This window comes from Heloderma suspectum, chromosome 16 (assembly GCF_057233095.1).
Source record: "Heloderma suspectum isolate Gila_16-S chromosome 16, 16-S_ref, whole genome shotgun sequence".
Taxonomy (NCBI): Eukaryota; Metazoa; Chordata; class Lepidosauria; order Squamata; family Helodermatidae; genus Heloderma; species Heloderma suspectum.
In genome coordinates this window covers 18,750,642-18,774,128 of record NC_139473.1, presented here as the reverse complement: position 1 = coordinate 18,774,128, position 23,487 = coordinate 18,750,642, and the positions used below count along the sequence as shown (strand labels likewise).

Below are 23,487 nucleotides of genomic sequence, written 5' to 3'. Positions count from 1 at the left end.
TTGCTGGGGAACATGGGTGGGAAGGTGCTGTTGCGCTCATGCCCTGCTTGTGGGTTCCTGGTCGACAACTGGTTGGCCACTGTGTGAACAGAATGCTGGACTAGATAGACCCTTGGTCTGATCCAGCATGGCTCTTCGTATGTTCTTACGTTCTTGTGTAAAAAAACAAAATCCCTTTGACCAAACAACCTCTGCTCTAGGTACACCCTGTTTTATTTCATGTACATTCTAAATTATTGAGTCTTCAACTGTTCAAGCTTAGTAAAGAGGGTAGTTCTTAGGCAAATGTTCTTTACCTTTCCCCTTCTTTTGTTTGCTATACCTGACTCGGAGCACGGGTCACAGCTCAGCACTTCCTTTGTGGGCAGAATGTCCCAAGTTCAGTTCCTAGCACCTCCAGTTATAAAAAGGTAGCATATGATGTGAAACATCTTTTTCTGCCTAAGGCCCTGAAGAGCTACTTCCAGTCAGAGGAGATGGTATTGGGCTTGTCCCAAACATCTGGAGGGCCACAAGTTGCCCATCCCTGGGTGAGGTGGACAAATGGTATGAACTTTTATAAAGCTGTTTCCTGTAATGATTGTTCGGTTTCCAAGTGCCATTACGTGAATGTGTTTAGACAAAAATCTCTTAACTGAAACTTCTGAAGCCACTGTGAAGCTTTATTGCGGGGGGCGGGGGGGCGGTCTTCTTACTTTGAATTGACCGTCATGCAGTGTTTTGGATTAGGGCACTCAGTCTTATGAGGCTATATGCAATCCTTGCTCGACTACTTCTAGTTTCCACGTGTTTCTTTCCTGACAAGCCATGCCTCTTACCTTTCTGCGCAGGGACCATGCGTGCTGTGCGCCGACATGTCTTCCAGCTGGATTCTGCGGCCGGGCAGGGTGTTGTCTGGGAGTGGCAGAATGATGAAGGCGGCTGGTTCCCTTACGAGATGAATGTCTGCATCTACTTGGAGCAAGCCTTCACCTTCAGTAGCCCCCAGGTGGATCTGGGCCCCTTTGGTTACAACTATGGGATCGATTTTGTGTCACAGACCCAAACCAACAAGACCACTGGCTACCAGCGAAGGATCAGGAGGCGCGTGGACTCGCCTTACCCGGTAGCCTCAAGCCCCGGGCCTACTCACACGGGGCCCACATGTTCATGCCAGCAGTGCTTACTGAATAGTGGGACGGGCCCCATCACCTCGCGGTATCGTCACTCCATGGTGAACCTTCCTGGACCTTCAGCGGGAACCGTCCCCAGGCCTCTTGCTGGAATACAGGGGGCCGGCAGGACAGCTGGACTCGGGACTTCGCTCGTGGGCTTTGTGCCTTATAACAAGCCAGCCCTGTCTGGAGCAAGGTCAATGCCAAGGCTGAACGCACAGAGTGTAGGGACAGCACCACAGTCTGCAGCCATGGGCACTGCGAGCCCAGCGCATGCCTCATCCAAAGGAGTCAGGTATGCCACCTGAAATGCTTTCACCTTGCATTAGATGCGAGCCTCCCATCTCAGAGAGCGGCAACAGTTACTTCTTTATTTGCTTCACTGTATTTTTATCCCAGTTTTCAGACAGCTGTCACCCAACATCAGTAAAAAAAAAAAAGAGAGACAGACCCTGCCCTCAGGCTTACAAACTAAGAAGGCCAGATGCCTGAGAGATGGGGGAGCAGAGGCGAAGGCTAAGGGAATGAGATCAGTTCCTCAAGGCCCAGAACAAAGTGATGAGTGAGAACAGAGGGAGGTAACTAGTGGTCCTCCAGATGTTTTGGCACACAACTCCCATCATCCCTCACCATTGGGTGTGCTGGCTAGGGCTGGTGGGAGTTGTAGGCAAAAACATCTGGAGTTGCGCACCCCTGAACTGTAAGCAGGTGTTTATAACCATTTTGGGGGCAGGCTAATCTTCCCTTGCAGATGTTCTTGGCTGAGTAGCAATCGGTGGCTCTTGTTCCTTAGGCCAGAGTTGGGTGCCAGAGCGTTCTTTTCCCTTGCTCCTGCAGTCCCAGGGCAATAGGCTGTTGGATCCAGGAGTTCTTTCAGTCAGGGAGGGGGAAGTGAGCTCCCTGCAGCTGCTCCTTCTCTGGCCGATGGATGGACCAGGCTGGTCTCCTCCTTCCTACGATGTTGTTCCTGGAGGGCAGGGGGTCCAACCTCCAAGTAGCTCTTGGGCCCTGGCCAATGGCAAAGGCTGGAACGTGCTGCCTTTCAGCTCTGCAGTCCCACAGCAACTGTCAGTGAAACAAGCAAGTGCTCCAAATGTTTCACGTGTGTTATTTCCCTAATCCTAAAATGTCCAAGAGAGCACACGATAGAGGTTTCTAAATTAGGAAGGGTGTGGGGCAGAAGTGAGAGAAGGAAAGCTGGTCCCCCCCTCTCATATATGCCAGAGCGGTGGGTCACCCAGTGAAGCTGACTGGCATGTTGGTCCACAGCATGACAAATGCACTTCTTACATAGCGCATAACTTAATTTATGGAATTCACCTCTGGAGGATGTGCGTGTTGACAGCTAGCTCACATGACTTTTTTTTTAAAATGAGCAGGTATATTCATGAAGGATAGGTCTATCAGTTACTTTTAGCCATGACTGCTAATGGAACCTCCAGACACAGAGGCAGTATACCTATGATTGGCAGATGCCGGTCACTGTTGGAATCTGTGCTGGACCAGATGGAATCCCTTGGTCACATCCACAGAGAGGTCCCATGTTATTCTCCCCCTTGTCTAACTGTTTGTTTTCAGGGCATGAGGTGGAAAGGCTTTTTGGGGGTGAGGTTACTGGCTCACCTCAGTCCACTATTCTAGTGAGATTATGGTTGTAGTGAGATCTAAACTTCCAAGCCACTTCCTATGTTTCTCATGACATTTCTGGCATTTGAGAAATGATCCTACAAATTGCAGGAGAGATTCAGATGACCCCTGTTGACTTGTAATATGTCCTTCTGCCCCTCGATTACAGCACAGTTGGGCAGACTTCAGGCTTTCAAGTTCAACTGTTTTACTTGACTCCTGAGGTCCGCCAACTGGAGCAATGTTTAAAAATAGTGCCTCAGGTGGACTTGTGCTAAGAATAAAGTAGCCAAGTGCCTCTGAGCACATGCTTAGCCCAGAAATTTGTGAAGAGAAAACTCTCTGGAAAAGACCCTGATGCTGGGAAAGACTGAAGGCAAAAGGAGAAGGGGACGGCAGAAGATTAGGTGGCTAGATAGCATCACTGATGCAATGAATATGGACTTGAGCACGCTCCGGGAGAGAGCGCAGGACAGGAAGGCCTGGTGTGCTATGGTCCATGGGGTCACGAAGAGTCGGACACGACTGAATGACTGAACAACAACCAGAACCAAGCCCACAAATCCTTTCACACAAAAATCCACTCTTGGTTCCCCCACCCCACCCCAAACACTCTTTTTCAGCAACCTAGTTTAGGAGAAGAAGAAGTTTTTTAGTTGTTGCTGTTGTTAGACAATTGGGATTCAAACTCTCGATGATCTACCGTCAGGCACCCAGAGATCTACCAGTAGATCCTGATCTACCTTCTTCCCACCCTGTTCTTCTCTGTAACATGGGTTCATGCAGTCAGATGCAAGTATTTTGTACAGTCGTCTCCAGGCTGGTGTTCTCCAAATGTGTTGGGCTGTAATTCCCATAATTCCCAGCCAGCATTGCCATTGGCCTGGAATTATGGGAATTGCAGTCCATCACATCTGGAGGATGCTAGGTTGGGGAAGGCTAATTTAAGGTGCAATCCTTTGCATGTTTAGACAGAAATAAGTCCTACTACTCGTAGCGTTCCCCAGCCAGCCAACATGCATAGGATTGCATCTTTAGTATACAAGTTATTTATTTTGTACACATGAACTAGACTTGAGTGTTAGGATGGCACTGTGTCACCTGTGGAATGATGTGGTCCTTTATTTCAACAAACTTGCAGTTTGTAAACGGTGACTGGTCTTTGAAGGTGAGGCTAGCATTTGGGAACAAGGTAGAAGCTTAAGCTGTGGAAAGGACTGTTTCAACGCCAGGAGACAGCCCTGGCCAGCTTCCCTCTTTCCCTCCCCATAATAGCCTCCAGTCGGAAGCGTATAATTACTTCTGTCTGGGCTTTTACAAACTTGAAGCTTGCAAAATCTAATATACATGATTAGAGGAAATCTGAGCAGCAAGCTGCTGCTATCCAGTTCTTGGGCTCTGTTGTTCATTCAGCTACTTTCTCTTCTGTCCCTCACCCCAAATTAGAAAATTTCTCATTGTACTTCCCAGCTGGCCAAGATAACTTCCTCTCTTGTTACCATTCCATATTTACTAGATTTGGAAACTCTTGATTCCTGTTGGAAGGGGTTTGTATACAAAGCAAATGCCCTTGTAGAGCTGTGGACAGTGATTTTTATCTGACTGTAAGACCCATAGAAAGCTCTCTTTTATGCACCAGCAAAGGCTATCAATGGCTAGTAGTCCTGATGGCTGTGTGCTACCTCCACTATCAGAGGCAGGATGCCTCTGTACACCAGTTGCTGGGGAACATGGGTGGGAGGGCGCCATTGCACTCATGTTCTGCTTTTGTGTTTCCCAAAATGCTGGACTAGATGGATCCTTGGTCTGATCCAACAGGGCTCTTCCTAAGTTCTTATGAAACCAGGAAATACTGGTTTAAGCTGGGATTTGTCTGGCAGGTGTTTTTTTTTTTTTTTAATAGCAAATTGGATATATCTAGGGTTGGAGTGTGGACTATGGTACCGTGCTCAGAATTCAACTCCTGGAGAATCTGTGCTGTTTTTTGGTTTGGTTTTGTTTTAAAGCAAGTTCCTACTCGAAAATCTCATAAAGCAGTGAAACTGTTGAGTAAGTGTGCTGGTGGCAGTGTCAGTCTCTGCGCAGTTTCCCACCAGAGTAAATTACATTCCACCCTTAGAGGTAAAGTACATTCCACCCTTAGAGGTATGTGCAGTAGTAAAAATTGTGCAATAATGTAAAATTTGCATGATTTATACACATTGCAGGATTAAGCTTTTTTTTTTTTTTTTTTTTGGAGGAGCGCTTGCAGTGGTTGGACACACATTTTTTTTTTTTAAGCAGAGAGTGTATACGGCCCTCAGTATATCTGATCCTTTGCTTATTCCCTGTGGTTGCTCTAATAGTCTGTTTTCAAAATGGGCACAATAACATTTTTCTTTTGTCTCCTCAGCGTACCAAAGCTACCGGTGAGCATGAAGAGACCCAGCAAAGTGAACCAAGCTCTGGCAGGTAAAGTAGCACCTGCAATCCCTTGTCTCTTTATTCCTCAGTATTGTACATCAGCAGCTGACAGTCACTGAGCCCAAATCTGGCCTACAAGATATTTACCAGTTGGCCCACTTGTCCTCCTGGGGGTATGACTACTTTGTTCTAAAAGGTCCATAAGTTCACTTCGCTTTCACCTCAGACAAAGCCATCTTCCTGAGGGCTACCAAATTTCCAACAGCTGTCCTACCATAGACAGTGTTTTTTTTTTTAACCTAAAAGGCTGCCCTAAACTCGAATCAGACCAGAGTGTCTGTTCCGACTGCAGTAGCATTCCAGGGTTTCATGCAGAGAGGAATTTTCCACATCACCTGCTACCTAGTCCTTTTTTAACAGGAGATGCCAGGGTTTGAACCAAGGAGCTTCTGTAGGCAAAGCTGGTGCTCTCCCACTGAACTATGGTCTCTAGTCAACAATTCCTCCCCATAAACATAGGAAGCTGTTTATACTCAGCCAGCCTAGTGGTTTATTTAATGCAGTATTGCACAGATGAGGAACCTGGTGCCCTCCAGAAGTCAATGGACTACAGCTCCCAGCATCCCTGACCATTGGCCATGCTGGCTGGGGCTTATGGGAGTGGGAGTCCAACAACATCTGGTGGGCACCAGATTCCCCACCGCTGTTTTAACTGGAGCCACAAGGGATCGAACGTGAGACCTACACAGATTAACTAGACCAGCATACTGCAAGCAGAGATGCGGTGCATTGCAGAGGCCACAGAGCACAGCACTCCAGTCCGTTACCTTGGGATTCAAATTCTCACACAAACCTACTGGAATCCTACAGTTGAAAGAGAAACTGGATTATGATGATGAAAGCATAATTCTGGACCCTCAGAGAACCTTTCATTAACATTCGCCTCATTTGTCCTCCACTGTGCTGCCACATAAATTCCATCTTTGTGTCCAGATAAAACGGTCAAGCCGATCTCATGGGAGGTCGCATCCCACAATCTCCTTAAAACCTCTCATGGTCACTATGGGTTTTGAAGGGGTTATGTTTCTCCCTATGGCTGGCTGTGGTCATGGAGAGAGTCTCCCTTAATTGGGCACAATCTCACTGCAATGGTGTATAGTAGGGGGAGCCAATCAAGGGGAATGGGGTTCCACTCCTGGGATGCCTTTCCTCTTGTTTATTATAACTCACTCTCTTGCTGGGTGTGTTCCTCTCCTCTTCCTTTGATAGTAGTTTGCTATTGCAGCACTTCGAGCCCATGGCCAGGTTCAGTTGGGTCCCCCCTCCAACGCTGATACTGCTGTCCTTGATTGGTGGTCTAATCATCTATAAGCATCTTCTTCTTTTTTGCTATTTGGTAGCTTGCAAAGCCGTGTTACAAGGAATGAGTTGTTGGCTTAGGTTTAATGTGTTGAACCTCTGGGAAGGGAGTGGATAGGTCTAAGAGCCCCTCCCCTCAATATTACACCTTGGGAATGCTGCCGTGAAAAGGATCCCCAAAAAATGTTTGGTGTGCTGTCATCTCCTTTCCTTCTCCCCCCCGCCCCCAAAGCAGGATGAATGTGCAAGAAACGGAAGCATCTGACTGCTGGCTCCCTGCTAATTCAACTCCTCATAGGAGTTCTCCAAATTGGTGGCCTTCAGATGTTTTGGATTTCAGCCCCCATCACCGCCAGTCCACATGGCCAGTGGTCAGGAATGCTGGATGTTGTAGTCCACAACACCTGGAGAACACCAGGTTGGCGAGAGCTGCCATAGGGGGCCTGACTTTGAAGGTGACTAACCGTTGGGGCAGATTCAGATGGAGGCAGTCGTTTTTAATGGTGGATGGCTTAAAATGCCAGATAGTAACACACGTCCATAGGACGAGGGCTTCTGTAGGATCTCTGCATGTGGCAACAGGTGGGCAGTCAGCACTCCAGGAATCTTGGCTTTCACATTTTTTGAAAAGCACAAGTTTATAGTCCTTGTGGTTGTAGAGAGATGCTTGTGGGCAAAGCTTAACTAGAAGGGTACCTGAACAAGATTTCCAGTCACTGCAGGAAGGTCTCTTGTAGTGCCTCTCCTTGTGACAAGGCAAAATATTAAATAAGGGCAGAACAAATTATGCGAATTTGCTCAATTTACATAATGTATTGAGGTTGCAGAATCCACAACATCTGGATTGTCTGCGCGCAAAATACACAGACCTCTGCATCTAATGAAGCCTGAGCTTGAGTGCTTTGAAGACCTCCCAGGCTATCGATGGGCTAATTTATATGTGCGAATGAGCCATGGTGGCTCAGACACACAGCAGAGAACAGCCTTCTCCAACCAGGTGCATTGGACTGCAGCTCCTGTTCCCAGCGAGCTGTCCAGCACACCTGGAGGGTACCAGGTCGGGTAAGTCTGATGGGGAACATTCATACACCCCCTCCTCCACCTCATGTGTGGTGCTTTCCAGCTGAGCCAGCCATACGTCAAGGTGTGATGAGATAGCGAGGACATGGAACTATGCAGCACCTTCTGACTGCCATGTGTAGGAATGAGGCACCCCAGGAGAAAACATTAAAAAATTCAAAAGGAAGCCCTGTTTTTTCCCCAGGGACTTGTTTTGTCCATGGGGAAAAACATGTTTTTAAAAATATTATGTTTTTTTCCTCCTCTTCTTATTTCTAGACACGTGCCTTGTGTTCTGTGTGCAGAAACCTTCTGAGCAAACAGGAAACTCCATGCCTTCAGGAGCTTCTTGTGCTCAGTGGCTTCTCCCTAGGACAAGGTCTGCGAAAGGTACTTGAGGAGAAACCACAGCAAAAAAGAAATCCCAATGATAACAGAGAGAGAAAGAACAATGATAAATTGTTCTTTCCCAGCATGACACAAACCACCTAACCTAGCCTTCTCCTTGACATGCTACCTTTCTATATGCATGGACTTCTCCTGTGGAGGAACATTAAGTCATACGAGCCCCCCACCTGCAGTCTGAAAAGTGGTACAGCCTAGGCACAGGTTGGCCACCTTGAGAAAGTAGCAGCTGCCTGACGACCACTAGGGTGTGGAGGGCTAGATGGTACGACACCATAAAATCTCTACTCCGCCTGCCTACCCTCCTATCTTCAGCACCACCCTGTCCTGCTTTATGCCATCAATTGCTGCTGTTTTCTTCTTTCCTTTCTCTCTCCCTCTGCACATTCTAATCCCACACACATGCGCGCACACACACACACACACAGACATGCGTGCGCGCGTGCCCTTTTTGGACTCCTTCCCCAGTCGGCGTGTGTCTCGCCTCCAGCGATGACCTCTTCTGTACAGCCAGCAGGGCCAGTGCCATGGGTAAGCATGGTGGGGCACCTGCCGAGGGCCCAGACGCCCACAGGGGCCCACGAAAGCCCCCTGGAGTTGCTCCTCCTCTTCACCATTGCAACCTGGATGTTCAGGTACTTCTCACTCTGACCCAGACAACAGTTAGACGCCAGGGCCTCCTTGCTCCCTGGCTCTGCCTGTCAAGCAAGCAGTTGCAAGGATCGTCGTGTCGTCTCCAGACCAAACTCCGCTCTGCCAAAATGTAGCCACCACAACACCGCCGAGCTGCGGTTCGATCAGGTGGTAGAAGGATTAGCCGGCGCAGTGCACCGTTACCAGAGTACGCTTGATTGTACAACAACCTTCAAGGAGGCTGCTTCCGTGTACCCCGGGTTGCAAGGATGAGAAAGAGGATGAGGAGGTGGAAATGGCAGTGAGAAAGTGGACTTGCTGAAGGAGGGAGGGCATGGAGGGGGTCTTTCCTAAGGGCCCTCCAAACTATGGATCCAACCCTGCCAGCCAGGCTCACGTTTAAGAATAAGCGGCCCTTCAGACAGTCATAAGGGTGGGGCAAGAGCCTCCCCGGCCATTGAATCCAGTCTCTCAACCCTTCGAAACCTTACTCGGTGCCGCCCCTCCCTCAGACTTCTGAGATGGTTGCACGCATTGCCCACATACTTTCAGAAGTACCTTCACACCCACAAGGGCTAGAAACTTAAAAGGAAAGCTAAGATTCTTGGGAAGCGGGGTTCTATGCTTGTCGCTGAACTCTGCAACAAATGATGTGTGCACCCCCATGAAATGGGTGGCGGGATAAGAAACTTAAATACATACATTATACTCCCCCCCCTCCCCCCCCATGCCACGGACCTCATCCCCCAGTCTTCATTCACTCGCAAAGAAGGAGAAACTAGGCACCAGGAGTGTGCATGGGGCTGCACGTAAGAGATTGCTGCCTGTACACTCCATATATGTTCTGCCCCTTGACAACCTGTTTGGTAGCCTGCCAGCTCCCAAATGCTTCCCCGCACACGTCTGCTGCGCCATTGCATCTGTGGCTTGTGTGTGGGTAAAGGGCCGGGTTCTGCTGAGCCAACTGTACACCAATATGTGATGTGGCAAAAATCCTGTACACCAAATTTTCCTGTGCAGCAGTTTTCAGACTCGGGGGGGGGGGGGCAGGTTTCCTTGGAAGTTCATCAGGTGTTCTATAAGAAGAAGATCAATAGTGCTGGACAAATTTCCTAGAAACACAGCTTTCCCATTGCTACTGGTCTTCCACCGCAACAGAGGCGCAGGGGAAGTGTTGGGTGTGTTTAGGGCGCACTCTCGGTCGACACGAGGTGACGCTGTGGCCCAGCAGGCCTGGCTGGTGCCCTGCACAGAGATCCATAGATTTTGGCTGGCCCATCCCTGACTCCGGGGAGCAGGCTGCTGGTCTCGTCTCTGACACTGGGCTAAGCTTCATGCTCAGTCAGGAGTAGCAAGAAGTCTTAACTGTGTCTCAAAAGTGGTGTGACTGCACCTATCTCTCACTTACGGACTGCAGCAGACTCCATGAGCACTCACCACAGATAGAGACGTGCACTGCTGACAAACTTGAGAGCGTGCCTTCACGTTGAACAGCCTGCCCAGTCACTGCGGTCCTCAGATGCGCTCCTGGTAGTTCTGCATGGGCCTATGGTCTGTTTGGAGTCCGCTCGGAGTAGAGCCTGTTGATGTCACGTAGGCACTGATTTCTTTCGGCACCTGCTTGGAGATATTTTTATTTAAACAGGCTTTCACTGACTGACTGACCATGGTTTTAAGTAACATAATCTGATTTTTTAATATTTTGGGGTGCAATCCTATGCACATTCAGACAGAAAAAAAGTCTTACACCTCCTAGCATTCCCCAGCCAGCCGTGCTGGCTGAAGAATGCTGGGAGTTGCAGGGCTTTTTTCTGTCTAGACGTGCATAGGATTGTACCCGTAATTCTGTATTTTATTCTCCCCCCCCCAGTTTCTTTTTGTTGTCCACCATTCAGTAATCTTGTCAATTATAGGGCAGTGCATAAACCCTGTAAATAAATAATACATGAATAAGAACATAAGAAGAGCCCTGCTGGATCGGACCAGGAATCCATTTAGTGCAGCATCCTGTTCACACAGTGGCCAACCAGCTGCCCATGGGAACCCCACAAGGACATGAGTGCAACAGCACCCCCCTGCCCATGTTCCCCAGCAAATGGTGTACATAGGGACACTGCCTCTAATACTGGAGGTAGCATAGAGCTATCCGGGCTAGTAGCCATTGATAACGTTCTGCTCCAGGGATTTGTCTGACCCCCTTTTAAAGCCATCTAAATCGGTAGCCATCTAAATCGGTGGCCCTCACTATGTCTTGCGGTAGCAAATTCCATGCACTGTGTGGAGAAGCCCTTCCTTTTATCTGCCCTGAATTTCCCACCTGTCAGCTTCATGGGATGACCCTAGGGATGTCAGAGAATTCCGCCACGGATCTCAGGGAGGCCGAATGCCAGCGCATTCAGCCCCCCGAAATCGGTGGTGGAACGGTCTGCCCCCCGCCCCGGGACGGGACTTATCTTGGGCGGATCTTCCTGGCGGCTCCGGCGGTGGTGCGGCTGTGGCGGCCGGTCTTCTGACCAGCTGCCGCCGCCGCCATTTCCAGTTAAAACAAAAAATGTGATAGGCTACGTAAAGATTTACGTAGCCTATCATGGCTAGATTTTTAAAAAACACCATGATAGGCTATGTAAATGTTTACGTAGCCTATCACGGCTGATTTAAAAGAAAAAAAAAGTGCGTATGCAAATGGCAGCGCCCATGAGCGCCACCATTTGCGTTCCTTATTTTGGCACGTCTTAGTCTACGTAAACATTTACGTAGACTAAGACGGCGAAAATAAGGGGAACGCAAATAGTGTAGACGCTACGCTATTTGCGTTCCCCTTATTTTCGTTGTCTTGGTCTACGTAAATGTTTACGTAGTCTAAGACGTGCCAAAATAAGGAACGCAAATGGCGGCGCCCATGGGCACCGCCATTTGCGTACGCATGTTTTTTTTCCTTTTAAATCAGCCGTGATAGGCTACGTAAACATTTACGTAGCCTATCACGGCTGACTGCAGGGACGCAAACGGTGGTGGCTACGGACGCCGCCATTTGCGTCCCTGCTAGCCAGCGGACGGATGTCTGGCCACTGGCGGAGCCGGCCAGCGGCTCCACAGAATCCCTGCGGAGCAGAGCCAGCCGGCCAGGATTCTGGGGGGGGGGGGGAACGGAGCACTTCCCCCCCCCGGCGAGGATTCCGGGGGGAGGGACGGAACGCCTCCCCCCAAACAATAGCATAATCCCCGAAAGGTAAGTGATTTTCGTACATCCCTAGATGACCCCAGGTTCTAATATTATGAGAAAGGAAGAATAATGTCTCCCTATCCATTATGCATGGTTGTGAATGCATTATTGTGCCTCTGGCCCTGCAAGAATAGTCCCAGAATCCTCTTCAGCCCATGGGGCTTCTCTTCCATGTGCTTGGGTGCTTTTCAGCAGCCACAGTGAGGGCAGGAACCTTGGACACCATTGGTATGCATCGTGGGGGTCTTTTGGTCACATTACATATTACCTTGATTTACATGATGGGGAAAAACTGCTTCAGGGTCTCAAGCTCCCCCCTGAGACCACACTGTGATTCTGTGTGTTCTAACAAACTCTGGTTAGAGCAAACCACATTCCTAAAGCTTGGGTGCAATGTGAAACTGTGGTTTGTTCTAAGGTGGAAGCAGAGGCTTTTGCTCCCCTCCTCAAACGTGAAGGAGAGGGAAGGGTGTGTGTGTGTGCGCATTTCTGATCACCAAAACCATTGTCTGAATTGGGCCAGTTGCATATGTGCCTGGTGTTTGACCCACCTCATTGTGTCCTCCTAAAATGTCAGTCCTTTGGGAGAAATACATGGAAGGAGTTTTCCACCCCAAATGATCCACTCTCCCTTTTATACTGAATTGCTTCCTTACCTGTTGTGTTTGCTTTGTGATTTTTTTAAACGTTTGTTGAATCACGTTCTTGACTCAAGGTTATGGTGGGTTTTTATTTTCTCACAAATTATTTCTTTCCACCTGCCCCACTCTTTCCCCTCACCCCTTGCATGACGATCTCATGTCCCCTGTAGGCATGATGGCCTTTCTGATGTCAGTCCCCGGATTTCCTGTGCACCTCACCCAGGCGCCTCTGCCCGCCAGAGTTCGTAGAGCCTCTAAAAACCCCTGCTCAGTTAAGGAGGGGAGGAGAGTGCTCGCCAAAGGTAGCTGATTTCCTTGGACTCCTTCAGCTGCTGCCTTCTCCTCCTCGTCCTTTTCTGCATTCCCTTCCTTCCTTCCTTCCTTCCTTCCTTCCTTCATTTCTGGCTTCTCTGGAAAATAGTTCTGCTGGATGGCTTGGGATGCTCGCCCCACACAGGAATGGCTTGTGTTTTGCTGCAGAGAACCTTGAAACCATCTCTGCCCACCCGTGGCTGCTTTGTAGACTTTGCAGATCTGCATGACTGTTCTAGCACTCCCAAAGACCGCCTGTGCACTTGAATAGAGAAGCCAACCATCGCAGGGCTTTTCATGCTAAGCCAAGTACACGTTGGTGATATTCTGACATTCATATGCAGCTCATCAAATTAGCACTAGTTCACCTTCTTAGGTCTGATACTAAAGTGATTTCAAGTCTTTAGGGGAGCAATCCTATGGCCACTAGGCACTGTTTAGAGGGCTATATGGTTTTTCGGTTTCTGGGAACCAAGGTTGGAGCCAGGGCTCTGACTGTAGTTCCCAGCAACCGTGCTGCTGGAAACAGGGGAAAAGGGGTGGTCCCGGGGGAGGAGATGTGGAAGCCGTGTCACGCAGCATCCTGTGTGGCCTCCCTTTCCTGCTCCAAAGCTCCCTGGCTAGACAGGCAAAAATTCCCTGTCTAGCCAAAAATGCAGGGCTGCTAGGGCGTGGAGGCAAGGATTGCTTCTGTGCTCTAGCCACCCTGCATTGGATAGTCGTCAGCCTCTGAGTTTGGAGGCTGTCTCCATAGGATTGCGCCCTAAACTGATTTATGAAAGTTGCATGCCGCCTCGAGGTTTTAAACACCATAAGGCAGCCTTCCCCAATCTGGTGCCCTCCAAATGTGCTGGCTGGGGGATGCTGGGCTTTGTAGTCCGACACATCTGGAGAGCGCCAGGTTGGGGAAGGCTGTCTTAAGGTTACATTATGATTTAATTTGGATGCACTGTTAAGTGGGCAAATCCCTGGTTGTCCTTGGCAACCTCTATGCTCGATCAGGCCCAGGTAGAATTCAGATCTTTAAAGTTACAGGTATTTCATTTGATAATTCTGTTCCTCTCTCTCCAAGTAAATCTAGAGATCAGAAAATTAGTCTGGCAGGACTTCTTCCTTGATAAATATTTAGTTATTTACTGCATATTTATCCTGCTTCTCAGACAAACATTGTCCCCTGAAGCGGCTCACATTATCAAAAAAAAAAGAGAGAGGCCCTGCCATCAAACATACAGACTAAAAGGACAAGATACACAAGGGAAAGGGAGGGGAGGAGAAAGGTAAGGAAAGAAGATCAGTTCCTCAAGGCCCAGAACAAAGTGGTGAGCTATGAGCAGACATTTCTATGCAGTTCGGGCCATGCTGATCTTCCCTTGCTGTGTTCTTGGTTGAATAGCAATTGGTGGCTGTTGTTCCTTTGGCCAGAGGAGGGTGCCAGAGCATTCTTTGCCCTTGCTTCAGCAGTCCCAGGGCAGTGGTTCGATTTGGGTTTTCTCCTGGGAGAAGAATGCTTAAAACAGGACCTGCAACTACAAGAAAACATTTCAGATCAACATTGTAGGCTGCCATCCTCTACCTGCTTTCCTGGGAAGAAGCCCCGTTGAACTCCGAGGGACTTCCTTCAGAGCAGACATGTACAGGACTGCACTCTCAGTCAGACGTTGCTTCTGTTTAAAAGGAAATTCTTCCTTGGTGATGCAGCTCTACTTGTCCAGTGCCCCCAAATGATTTTTCAAATCCTGCATTTAAAAGTACCACAGAGCAGAGCCCCAGTTCCATTGTGACATGGAGCTGCAAAGGGCCACATTGTCCCCTTGTGCCCTTCCATAGCAGGATCCTCCAGAAATTTAGCATTCTACCCTTTGAATTGTAGAATGTCACAAGCAGCCTAAGCATCCTCCCACCCCTTAACCTCTGCAAACCAAAATGTTTTTCTGTCTTTCTGATCATCCTGGGCCCCCTATGCAGAGTGAGAACAGTGTTGGGGAGGCAGCAGGCATTTTGCTAATCTTGGGACAGCAGCAAATACTGCATCTGAACACCTCTTGGGACTGCTGCTGAGACAGCCGATAACTCTAGCAAACGAGTCAAGCCTCACAAAATAGCTATCAAAGTAAGCAAAGTAAAATAGAGTTGAAAAGAATGGTCTGCTCTGGGGCTGTCCGGTCCTCTTGGGAGGCTTATTTGGTAGTCCAGTACACTGTAGCTCCTCACGTCTGCTAGTATTTTCCCCACGGAACTTCCATCCCCTTTTAAACATTTTACGTATGCCCCACTCTCGCTCTGGGTGGCTGACACAGGGGCCACCTGTGGTGTTAATTTGTTCGATGTGCTAAATTAGCAGTATGCTTCCGGGTATACGTGCAATGGAGGGTGTTCCACACCAGCTTTCCCCAGCCTGGTGCCCTCCAGATGTGTTGGACTGAATGCTGCTGTACACACACAGATGGGTACAGCACCTATGTAGGGAGTCGCAGAAGAGCAACCAGAATTACCTAGAGGGCAGATGTCAGGCTTGCAAGATCTGCTTTGCTTTTAGCTAGATCCACCTGGAGCAAGGTGCAAAATACAGGCAGGTTGACAAATGCGAAGAATTAAGGAACAGGGTGTCTCTGAGCCCAGGAATCAGTGATCTGTACCAGAACCAAGCTCTTAAGGCCTTTCACACTAAAATCCACTTCTAGTTTTTCCCCCAAGCATTCTTTTTGAGCAACCTAATTTAGCAGGATGGGTGTGTGTGTGTGTGTGAGTGTGAGAGAGTGAGCCTTTTACATTTTGCAGTCGTTGCACCAAGGGTGCACAACCTTTTTAGTTCTGAGGGCCGTATGTGATGCTGGCTCGGGGGTCGGGCCATAGGTGCACACATGTATGTGTGTGCGCGCACATGACTGGTGCCGATACAGGTAGTTCTTTGCTTGCTGCTACCAGGGAGGAAGGAGCGACCTTTATCAGGATTGCTGGGGACGGGGGTTGGAGAGAAGACTAGCAACTGAGGGTGACAAGTGGAGGCAGTCACCGCAACTATGACAGTACAATTGGCAGGAAATCACCGGGGGGGGGGGGACAGTTAAACTTGTGAGGGTCTGTGGGTTGTGCGCCATGTTAAACCATTGAAAGTCAGAAACTCTTGCCTACAAATCCTCCATACATCTGCCAGTATATCCCAAGGTACCTTTTGCCTACCCTTGATGTAGGGTTGTAGCACCTTCCCTACCAGGGAAGGCTAAGCCATTTGGGGGTGAGGGGAGATTAATCTGGGGAGGGAAGATGGTTCAGTGGGGGATATGAGAGAAGTTTTTAGAACTATGCATGATGTACTGTTTCTCATTCTCCCCTAATGTTAGAACTAGGGCTCACCCAAAGAAATGGGATGGGCTAGGCTGTAGAATCAACATAGGCAAATGGACATGTTTCTTTACATAATGCATAATGAACTTACAGCATTTGCTGCTGCTGGATGTGTCAAGAGCTGCCAGCTATGGGGGCCAGGCACATTCGAGGCCGGGGAGAGGTTGAGCGTCAAAGTCAGCCCCTCTAATGATGGACTTCGGTGTTCCCAGCTTGGAAGCCAAATGATGACACCCCCCCCCCCCCAGTGGAGTCTGCATATTTGGGTAACTCCCCAAGTATGCAGAGGTACATTCATTTGTAAATTTAGGTGTTTTTTTTTTTTAAAAAAAACCCATCCAAACTGAATTGAGAAGGTTCTGTGCTCAAAGTTCTTCCTGCACCTACAAAATGCTGAGGACAGATGAGCCCTGTTGAGGCTGCTTGAGCCCATGGCAGCTTTATAGCAAACTTGCCCAACTTGGTGTCCTCCAGATGTGTCGGACTGCAACTCCCATCCCTGATGGAATGATAGGAGTTGCAGTCCAACACATCTGGGGGGCATTAGGTTGTGGAAATCTGGCTTACATCCTGGATTGGGGGTTCTGGGTCAGGACGATGCATGTCATGAGGTTTTAAAAAAAAAGATCTCCCCATACTGTATAGTGGTGGACAACTTGTGGGCCTCCAGATGTTGGACTACAGTTCCCATCAGCCCCAGCCAGCTCGGTCAATTGATTGGGGGTGGTGGGAGTTGTAGTCAAACAACATCTGGAAGGCCTTCTCTCTCACACACACGCACATTCCAAGCCGCAAATGCTACTATAAGGCTTCTGTTCCGACCTGGATGGTGCACACCAGTTAGGGCAGGAGTGGGCACCTTATGGCTCTCCAGATGGTTTGCCCTACAACTTCCACCAACCCTTAGCTGGCATAGCCCATGATGAGGGATTATGGGAGTTGTAGGCCAAAACATCTGGAGGGCCACAAGTTGTCCAACCTTGTGATAGCTCATGGGGATATAGATATTGTTTCTCGTGGGCCCTTTTTTGTCAATGGCTGTTAGCCACGATGGCAAAATGGAACGTCCAGCTTCAGAGGTTCTTTGCCACTGAAGACTACTTCCTGGAGGGCAGCTGTCGCCTTTATGACCTGCTTATGGGTTTCTGGAAATTGCCTGGCAGTGGGGAAACTGGATGCTGGACTCAATGAACTTTAGGGCTGGTTCAGGAGCTCTCTTACATTTTTGTGTCAGTCCCTGAAAGAAAGCGGCAGTCCAGCCTCGCTGATGGTTTCCCCCTCATTGCAGCAGGTTTTCACTTGTGTGTGTGTGTGTGTGGAGACATTCAGGGGTGCAACTGGGGAGGGATTCAATCTGCACCTCTTCTTTAGTTGAGTGGCTACATCTCCCTCTCATTGCTTGCTTAATGTTGCTGTGTCTCTCTGCCACCTTGCTTTCTCTACTGAAAAAACCAAGGCAGCTAAGGAAGGAAATATAAAATACAAGGGGGTTTAAGCAGGCCAATAAGAGGGGGCCGCCAACTTCCCCCCTCTCCTGCAAGCAGCTGGAAGAGTGAGACCGCATTTGGTCCAGACAGGCCACTGGGGCTCCCTCTTCTATAGGAAGGTTGGCTGCTGATGTGTGTGAAAGGGGGGTGTGGGGAGGATGAGCCAGATGGCAGAATAGGAGGCAGGCAAATTGAGGAGCTCATTTTCCATTTCATCGCTCAACATTTTTGTGTATGCGAAACAGGCTTTCTGGTTGTATCGGTTGTTGACGTGCTATTGGCCCCATGCACTGTTACTTGGAAATATGTTCCACCGACTTCAGTGGGTCTCACTTCCAAGCAAGTGTGCCTAAGGTTGCAGCCTTGAGCATACAAGAACATGCTGGGATGGATGTTTAGTTGTGGGGGAGAAGAGAGATTAAAAACAATACTTAATTCAGGGATGGGGAACCCCTGCCCACCAGCCAATTTCGCCTAGTAGGCCGGTCCATGGGGCCTTGGACGAGATCTGTCCCCTGAAGGCTAGATGGGAAGGGAATTGCTGTTGTCTCTGATGGGAGATAATTGCGCACTGCTCCCCTTCCCAACTGGGAGGGCAAGTGGTGCGCTAAGGGGAAGCCCCCCCGCTCCTGTTCTCTCCTCTCGGTTTTCCCCCCAGAAAATAATTCGATACCCTAAATCAGCCTTATTCAACCTGATGCCCTCCCATATGTTTTGGATTATAACTCTCAGGCTTCCTGACCATTGGCCGTGTTGACTGGGGCTGATGGGTGTTGTAGTCCAAAAACATTGGCATGCACCAGGTTGAAGAAGGTTACCCTAAATCGATTGGGAACTGATTTAGTATATTTGACTTATAATTAGTAAACCAATTTGTGCTAGGTTAATTCTACGCAGTCTATAAATGTCTTTAAAGTTTTTCCAGAAGTAGCTGGCCTGAAATGCTACTGAGCTCTGGCCCACTCCTTGAAGTGGCCTTCCTCAACCTGGTACCCTCCAGATGTGTGTTGGGCTCAACTCCCATAATCTCCCAGCCAGGAATGTTGATGGCCAACACATCTGGAGAACCCCAGGTTGAGGAAGGCTTTTTAAAGCGTTTGTCAAATGCTTTTCACTTGGTCACCATGGCCCTGAAGGTTGTGCAGAGAGCTCTCATTCTTGAGAAGGAGGTGCCTTGTAAATTGCACCATGGAGTCTTGGTTATGTCCACCAAAAGGTGACTTCCCCACCCCCAGGTGTGTGTGTGTGTGTGTGTGTGTGTGTGTCTGTCTGTCTGTCTCTCCTCTGACTCACACACTCTCTCTCTCTCTCTCACACACACACACACACACACACACACACACCCTGACAACTTTGAATGCTGGGTTGCATCCTGGAATTATGTATTTTAAGATTTGTGTGCTGCTTTTCAACAGATTCTGCATGCCCACATATTTTCTCTCCACTCAGTGCTGCAAGCCCACATTTCGCATGTGTTCTTGGAGGGTGGGTCTGGATTCCTGGCTCTTGGGTCCATTTAGACCACTTGCTACCTCTCCCTGTCCTACTCTGCTCCCTCCCCAATAGTCTAAGGGTAGCATCACAAGGCATAGTCTCAATATGGTCACCTGAACCCACCCTCTGATCAGGATAGGGCACTGTGCATATGTACAGAGGTGTTCTTCTCAGTAGGCAACTGCACATTCCAGGAGCTGCACAGTTTATGTATATATATTCACTGGTTCTCTATGCATTTTGAGCGTTTAGCTCTTCTGATGTAGGGAAAGGTCATGTCAAGTAGAACACTATTAAAAGCCTTTGGAGGCATTTGTACTTCTGCCCAGGTATTTGTCCAGATACACTTGGCAAGAGGAGAGAGAAACATTCCATGTTATTGTACAGTTTGAGAGTCTGGCTTGGTTCAAATTGAGCTCCGGTCTGATCAGTGCATGCAGCAGAATGGAGACTGTTGAATCTTGAGGTGGTAGGGTGGACTGCCGTTGGAGGGGATACCACTTTTGGGTGCTTCTCCACATGAAAGCTCATGGCAAGATAAAGAAAAACCTGGCGCGTTGGGATGGGAGTGAGGATCTATCCCAGTCAACACCCTGCTGTGCTCGTGGTCAGCATGCAAGGAGCTTTTCACAGCGGGGAGCTGAGCTCCAAAGCCTGATTCCCCCCCCCTTCACCTTCAGTCAGAAAAGGTACTGTTCCTTCTACCGTCTCATTCTGCTGCAGGCCCAGTTCTGATCCTCGGGAGAAACTCCCTTCTCTTGTTGTATTCAGCTGAGACTGTAGGTCAGCCTTCCCCAACCTGGGGCCCTCCAGATGTGTTGGACTACAGTGCCCATAATCCCCAGCCAGCAGAGCTGGCTGGGGATTATGGGCCTTGTAGTCCAACACATCTGGAGGCGCCAGGTTGGGGAAGGCTGCCATAGGTTGCTTCCCCTTCCAGGGCGGCCCATTTGGTGGCTTCCCTTCTAGCCCTTCAACTCCTTTTTCTGCTCTCCATCTCCTTTCCGCCCAGCGCCCCTGAAGGAGGACAGAAAGAACGGCCTCCCAGCGCTCCCCATTCTGTTTGCACGTAGCATCGAAGCGTTGCCTGCTCTCGAGTCGATGTCTCCGAACTGACCTTGCCAGATTAACGTTCTTGCAGCATCTAACCTCTTCTCCTCGGCCTGCTGTCTTGACTTGCCTTTGCCTCCTACCGCTGTAGCTAACACCCCCTCTCTCTCGGATTGTGCATTATTATAGATTGACATCTTCCCCTGGTGTGTGTGTGTGGGTGTCCCTCTCTCTTTTTCTCTTCAGTTGGCACCTGCAACCCTGAAGAGGTGGTGAAGAAGTATTTGGAGGAGCTGAAGATACCCCCTGTGGATGAGGTAAGTTGAGGAGGGCACCATGAATATCTCCAAGCTGGTCATGGAGATCTTCCTTAAAGCTGGGGGGGGGGGGGGGGAATGGAAGGGAAATGCAGCTCTCTGCAAATAAAATCCTCTCTGCAGTTCTGTTTGTCCTCTCCTCTGTTTGCATGTGGGGCCGTCAAGGTGGTTCTGCCTTTTGTACCAAGCTTGGCAGGGGCCGCATTACAACAATTTATGAGGTGGGACCTTGACTTCAGCGCCCCAGACGCTTAGCCCCCTTTTAATCTGACAACGCAATCAGGGCGTTTTCACACATGGCACGAAATGCATTTCGTCTTGTTTGTGGGCATGTGCAGCCGGGCAAGGCAGACAGCCGAGAAGGGCTGTGGAAGGGGCGGCCTGTGGCTTAGTAGTACAGCACCGGTGTTGCATGCAGGAGGTCGCAGGTTCAATCCATGGCGCCTCAGGAAGCAGAGCTGGGGGAGACCTTGGGAGCTGCTGCCAGTTGGGATAGTTGGGGCCACAACTCCCATCATGCATGACTCCTGGCCATGCTGGCTGTGGCTGATGGTAGTTGTAGTGCAAAACATGTAGTGCACCAGTGGAGTCTGGTGGCTTCCATGTTGGTGGGGCCTAGAAGGACCAGTACGCCTCCATTTCTTCCTAGATGTTCATTTTTAAATTCAGCGTGCATGCCACCTCTCTTTAAATAAGCATGCTGACACTGTCCTGCACTGAGTTAATCCGTTAATCCACAGCCAGCCCAGTGGCATTGTCTGCTGCAGTTGTGGGGGCAACTCACGGCCCAATTGATGTTTTGGCCTACAACTCCCATCAGTCCCAGCTGACATAGCCAGTGGTGAGGGATCATGGGAGTTGTAAGTCAAAACATCTGGAGGGCCACGAGTTGCCCACCCCTGGTCTACCCTAGCGGGCCGAGGTTGTTCAAGATCTCAGCCAGAGGGTCTTTCCAGCCCTGCCACTGAGGTCCTTTGTGTGAGGGGGAGTATGGGGGGCAAGCGTGGCGGGGCTGGCTCAGCCCACTGCACGCATGTGGCCACACCCAGCCTGTTGATTCAGAGAGGACGGTTTGGGCAGAAATAGGTTTTGTCAGTCCACTGGAGGCTGGTTTGCACCTTGGAGAGCTCCTTTAGAGTCCTGGCTGGTTCTGACCAAAACCCGGAGCACATTCACCGCCCTGCCGCCAGCCTTCCCTGATCTGGTGTTTTACACTACAACTCCCATCAGCCACAGCCAGCATGGCCAGGAATCATGTATGATGGGAGTTGTAGCCCCAAACATCCGCAGAGCGCCAGGCTGGGGGAGGCTGGGCTATGTGGAGATGCCAGGGATTGAACCAGGCACTTCACTCTCTGCCTCTGGTCCCTCTTCAGATGGATTTATGAAACCACCTTCTGTAAAGTCAAGACCATTATACACAAAGGGCTGGTTCACACATATGCGTGCACATCACGAGATGATGATTATTTTTCCCAGACTAGATTTACTCAGCACTGAATGGGACAGCTACTGTGAAGGTTCTGTCTGTGATGGATTTGATCCAGGATGTTGGTTCAGATGGGCAAAGTCCCTGGCCAGCCTGGCACTCCTCAAGTGACAAAATGCATATGCGGGAACGAGGCCTGGGTTTTACAAACGTGCTGCAGAATGTGGCGGCATAAAAAGCACGGGGCGTATGAGGACACCCTTTCGTCGCTAGTCTGAATGCCGGAGCTGCTGTAGCCTTAGGGGCACGCTTTTCATTGCATGCAAGAAAGCCTCCCCCCAGTTGCATTTTGCAAAGAGAAGCAGGTTCAGGAGGGAGGTGACTTTTGAGTGGAGGAGCAGCAGGGAGGGGGGTGCCTTTTCCCTAACCAAATCCCTACGTTCCATCCATGCTGCTATCCAAGTTTCTGGATGTATATGCTTGTGAGGGTAAACACATAACTCAAAGCCTACAGCCAGGGGGGACCCAACAGCCAGGGGGAAGGTGAAGCAAGAAAATTCATGGTGGAGGAAGGATGAAGCCCTGCCCACCTCTCTGCTGAGAACGGCCCCTCGCCTCTTGGTTGAAAAACAAGACAGCCCTCCCATCTTCATTTACATTTGGCTGCACTAAAGCCCTTATCTTGAGAACGCTGGTTGCATTTTCGCTCTTTAAAATGGCTGCAGTGAAAGAACTGAAGAGCTCTTTGCTCTCCCTTGGCCAGGACTGCATCATCTGCATGGAAAAACTGGGTGCGCCTTCAGGCTACGGCGACGTGTGTGAGAGCAAGACAATCCAGCCGGAGGACGTGGGGAGACTGGCCAAGTGCAACCATGCCTTCCACCTGCTCTGTGTGCTGGCCATGTACACCAGTGGCAACAAGGTACTGGGGAAGGGGGAGGGGAAAGCAGAGGCAGCAGCTCTTCCCATTATAAACGCCATGTGGGGTTTCTGTAGTAACAGTCCCCACTTGTCAGCAATTGTTACAGTCTGCCCTGAACGGTTTTTACATAGATTGCCATGCCCTGTTTCCTTGAAGGATTTGCAGGGAGCCAGAGTCTACAAACGTGGTCACCAGTGGCAACCAGAAATTTAATTCTGGTGACCAGCAAGGAAACCCACTGGTATGTTCTGGCAGTGTTGCCAGAGACCTTTTCAGTCTGGCCTAGCAAGGCAATTCTTAAGGACTAGAAACGACTATTTTTGTATTTGTTCGTGATCGGAAGCTTTGACTTCTCAGAAGACCAAATTCGGTGCCCTTTGCCAAATTCCATGCTTGCACAGGGCTGCCTCCGTTGCTTGGGAGATACCTAACCCCGGGATATATGATTGGGGATGCTCAGGGACGGGCAGTGTAGCCCTGCGGAACCCCAACCCTCTGAAAGCCAGAGCTCTGAGCAGACAGTGTGTTTCTTCCAGTTGTATCCCTGCCGCCACAGGGAAACAAGAACTTGGAAACACCAAGATGCTCAGGAATCCTCCGCCTCACATGCTCCTGGCCTTACATACAT

At 49.6% G+C, this 23,487-nt stretch overlaps 1 protein-coding gene across 4 annotated transcripts in view; it reads left to right on the top strand.

Moving 5' to 3' along the window:
- The window catches only part of DTX2 (deltex E3 ubiquitin ligase 2), a 44,328-nt gene that overhangs the window by 14,230 nt on the left and 6,611 nt on the right, over window positions 1-23,487 (top strand). For 3 of the 4 annotated variants that reach the window (XM_084823032.1, XM_084823031.1, XM_084823028.1), the window contains exons 3-7: window positions 831-1,449; window positions 5,173-5,231; window positions 12,674-12,805; window positions 20,438-20,508; window positions 22,701-22,859. In XM_084823032.1, the coding sequence (XP_084679158.1) occupies window positions 836-1,449; window positions 5,173-5,231; window positions 12,674-12,805; window positions 20,438-20,508; window positions 22,701-22,859 (1,035 nt within the window). In that variant the 5' untranslated portion in view covers window positions 831-835. The remainder of the gene's footprint in view (window positions 1-830; window positions 1,450-5,172; window positions 5,232-12,673; window positions 12,806-20,437; window positions 20,509-22,700; window positions 22,860-23,487) is intronic. The other variant, XM_084823029.1, reaches the window with a different exon arrangement.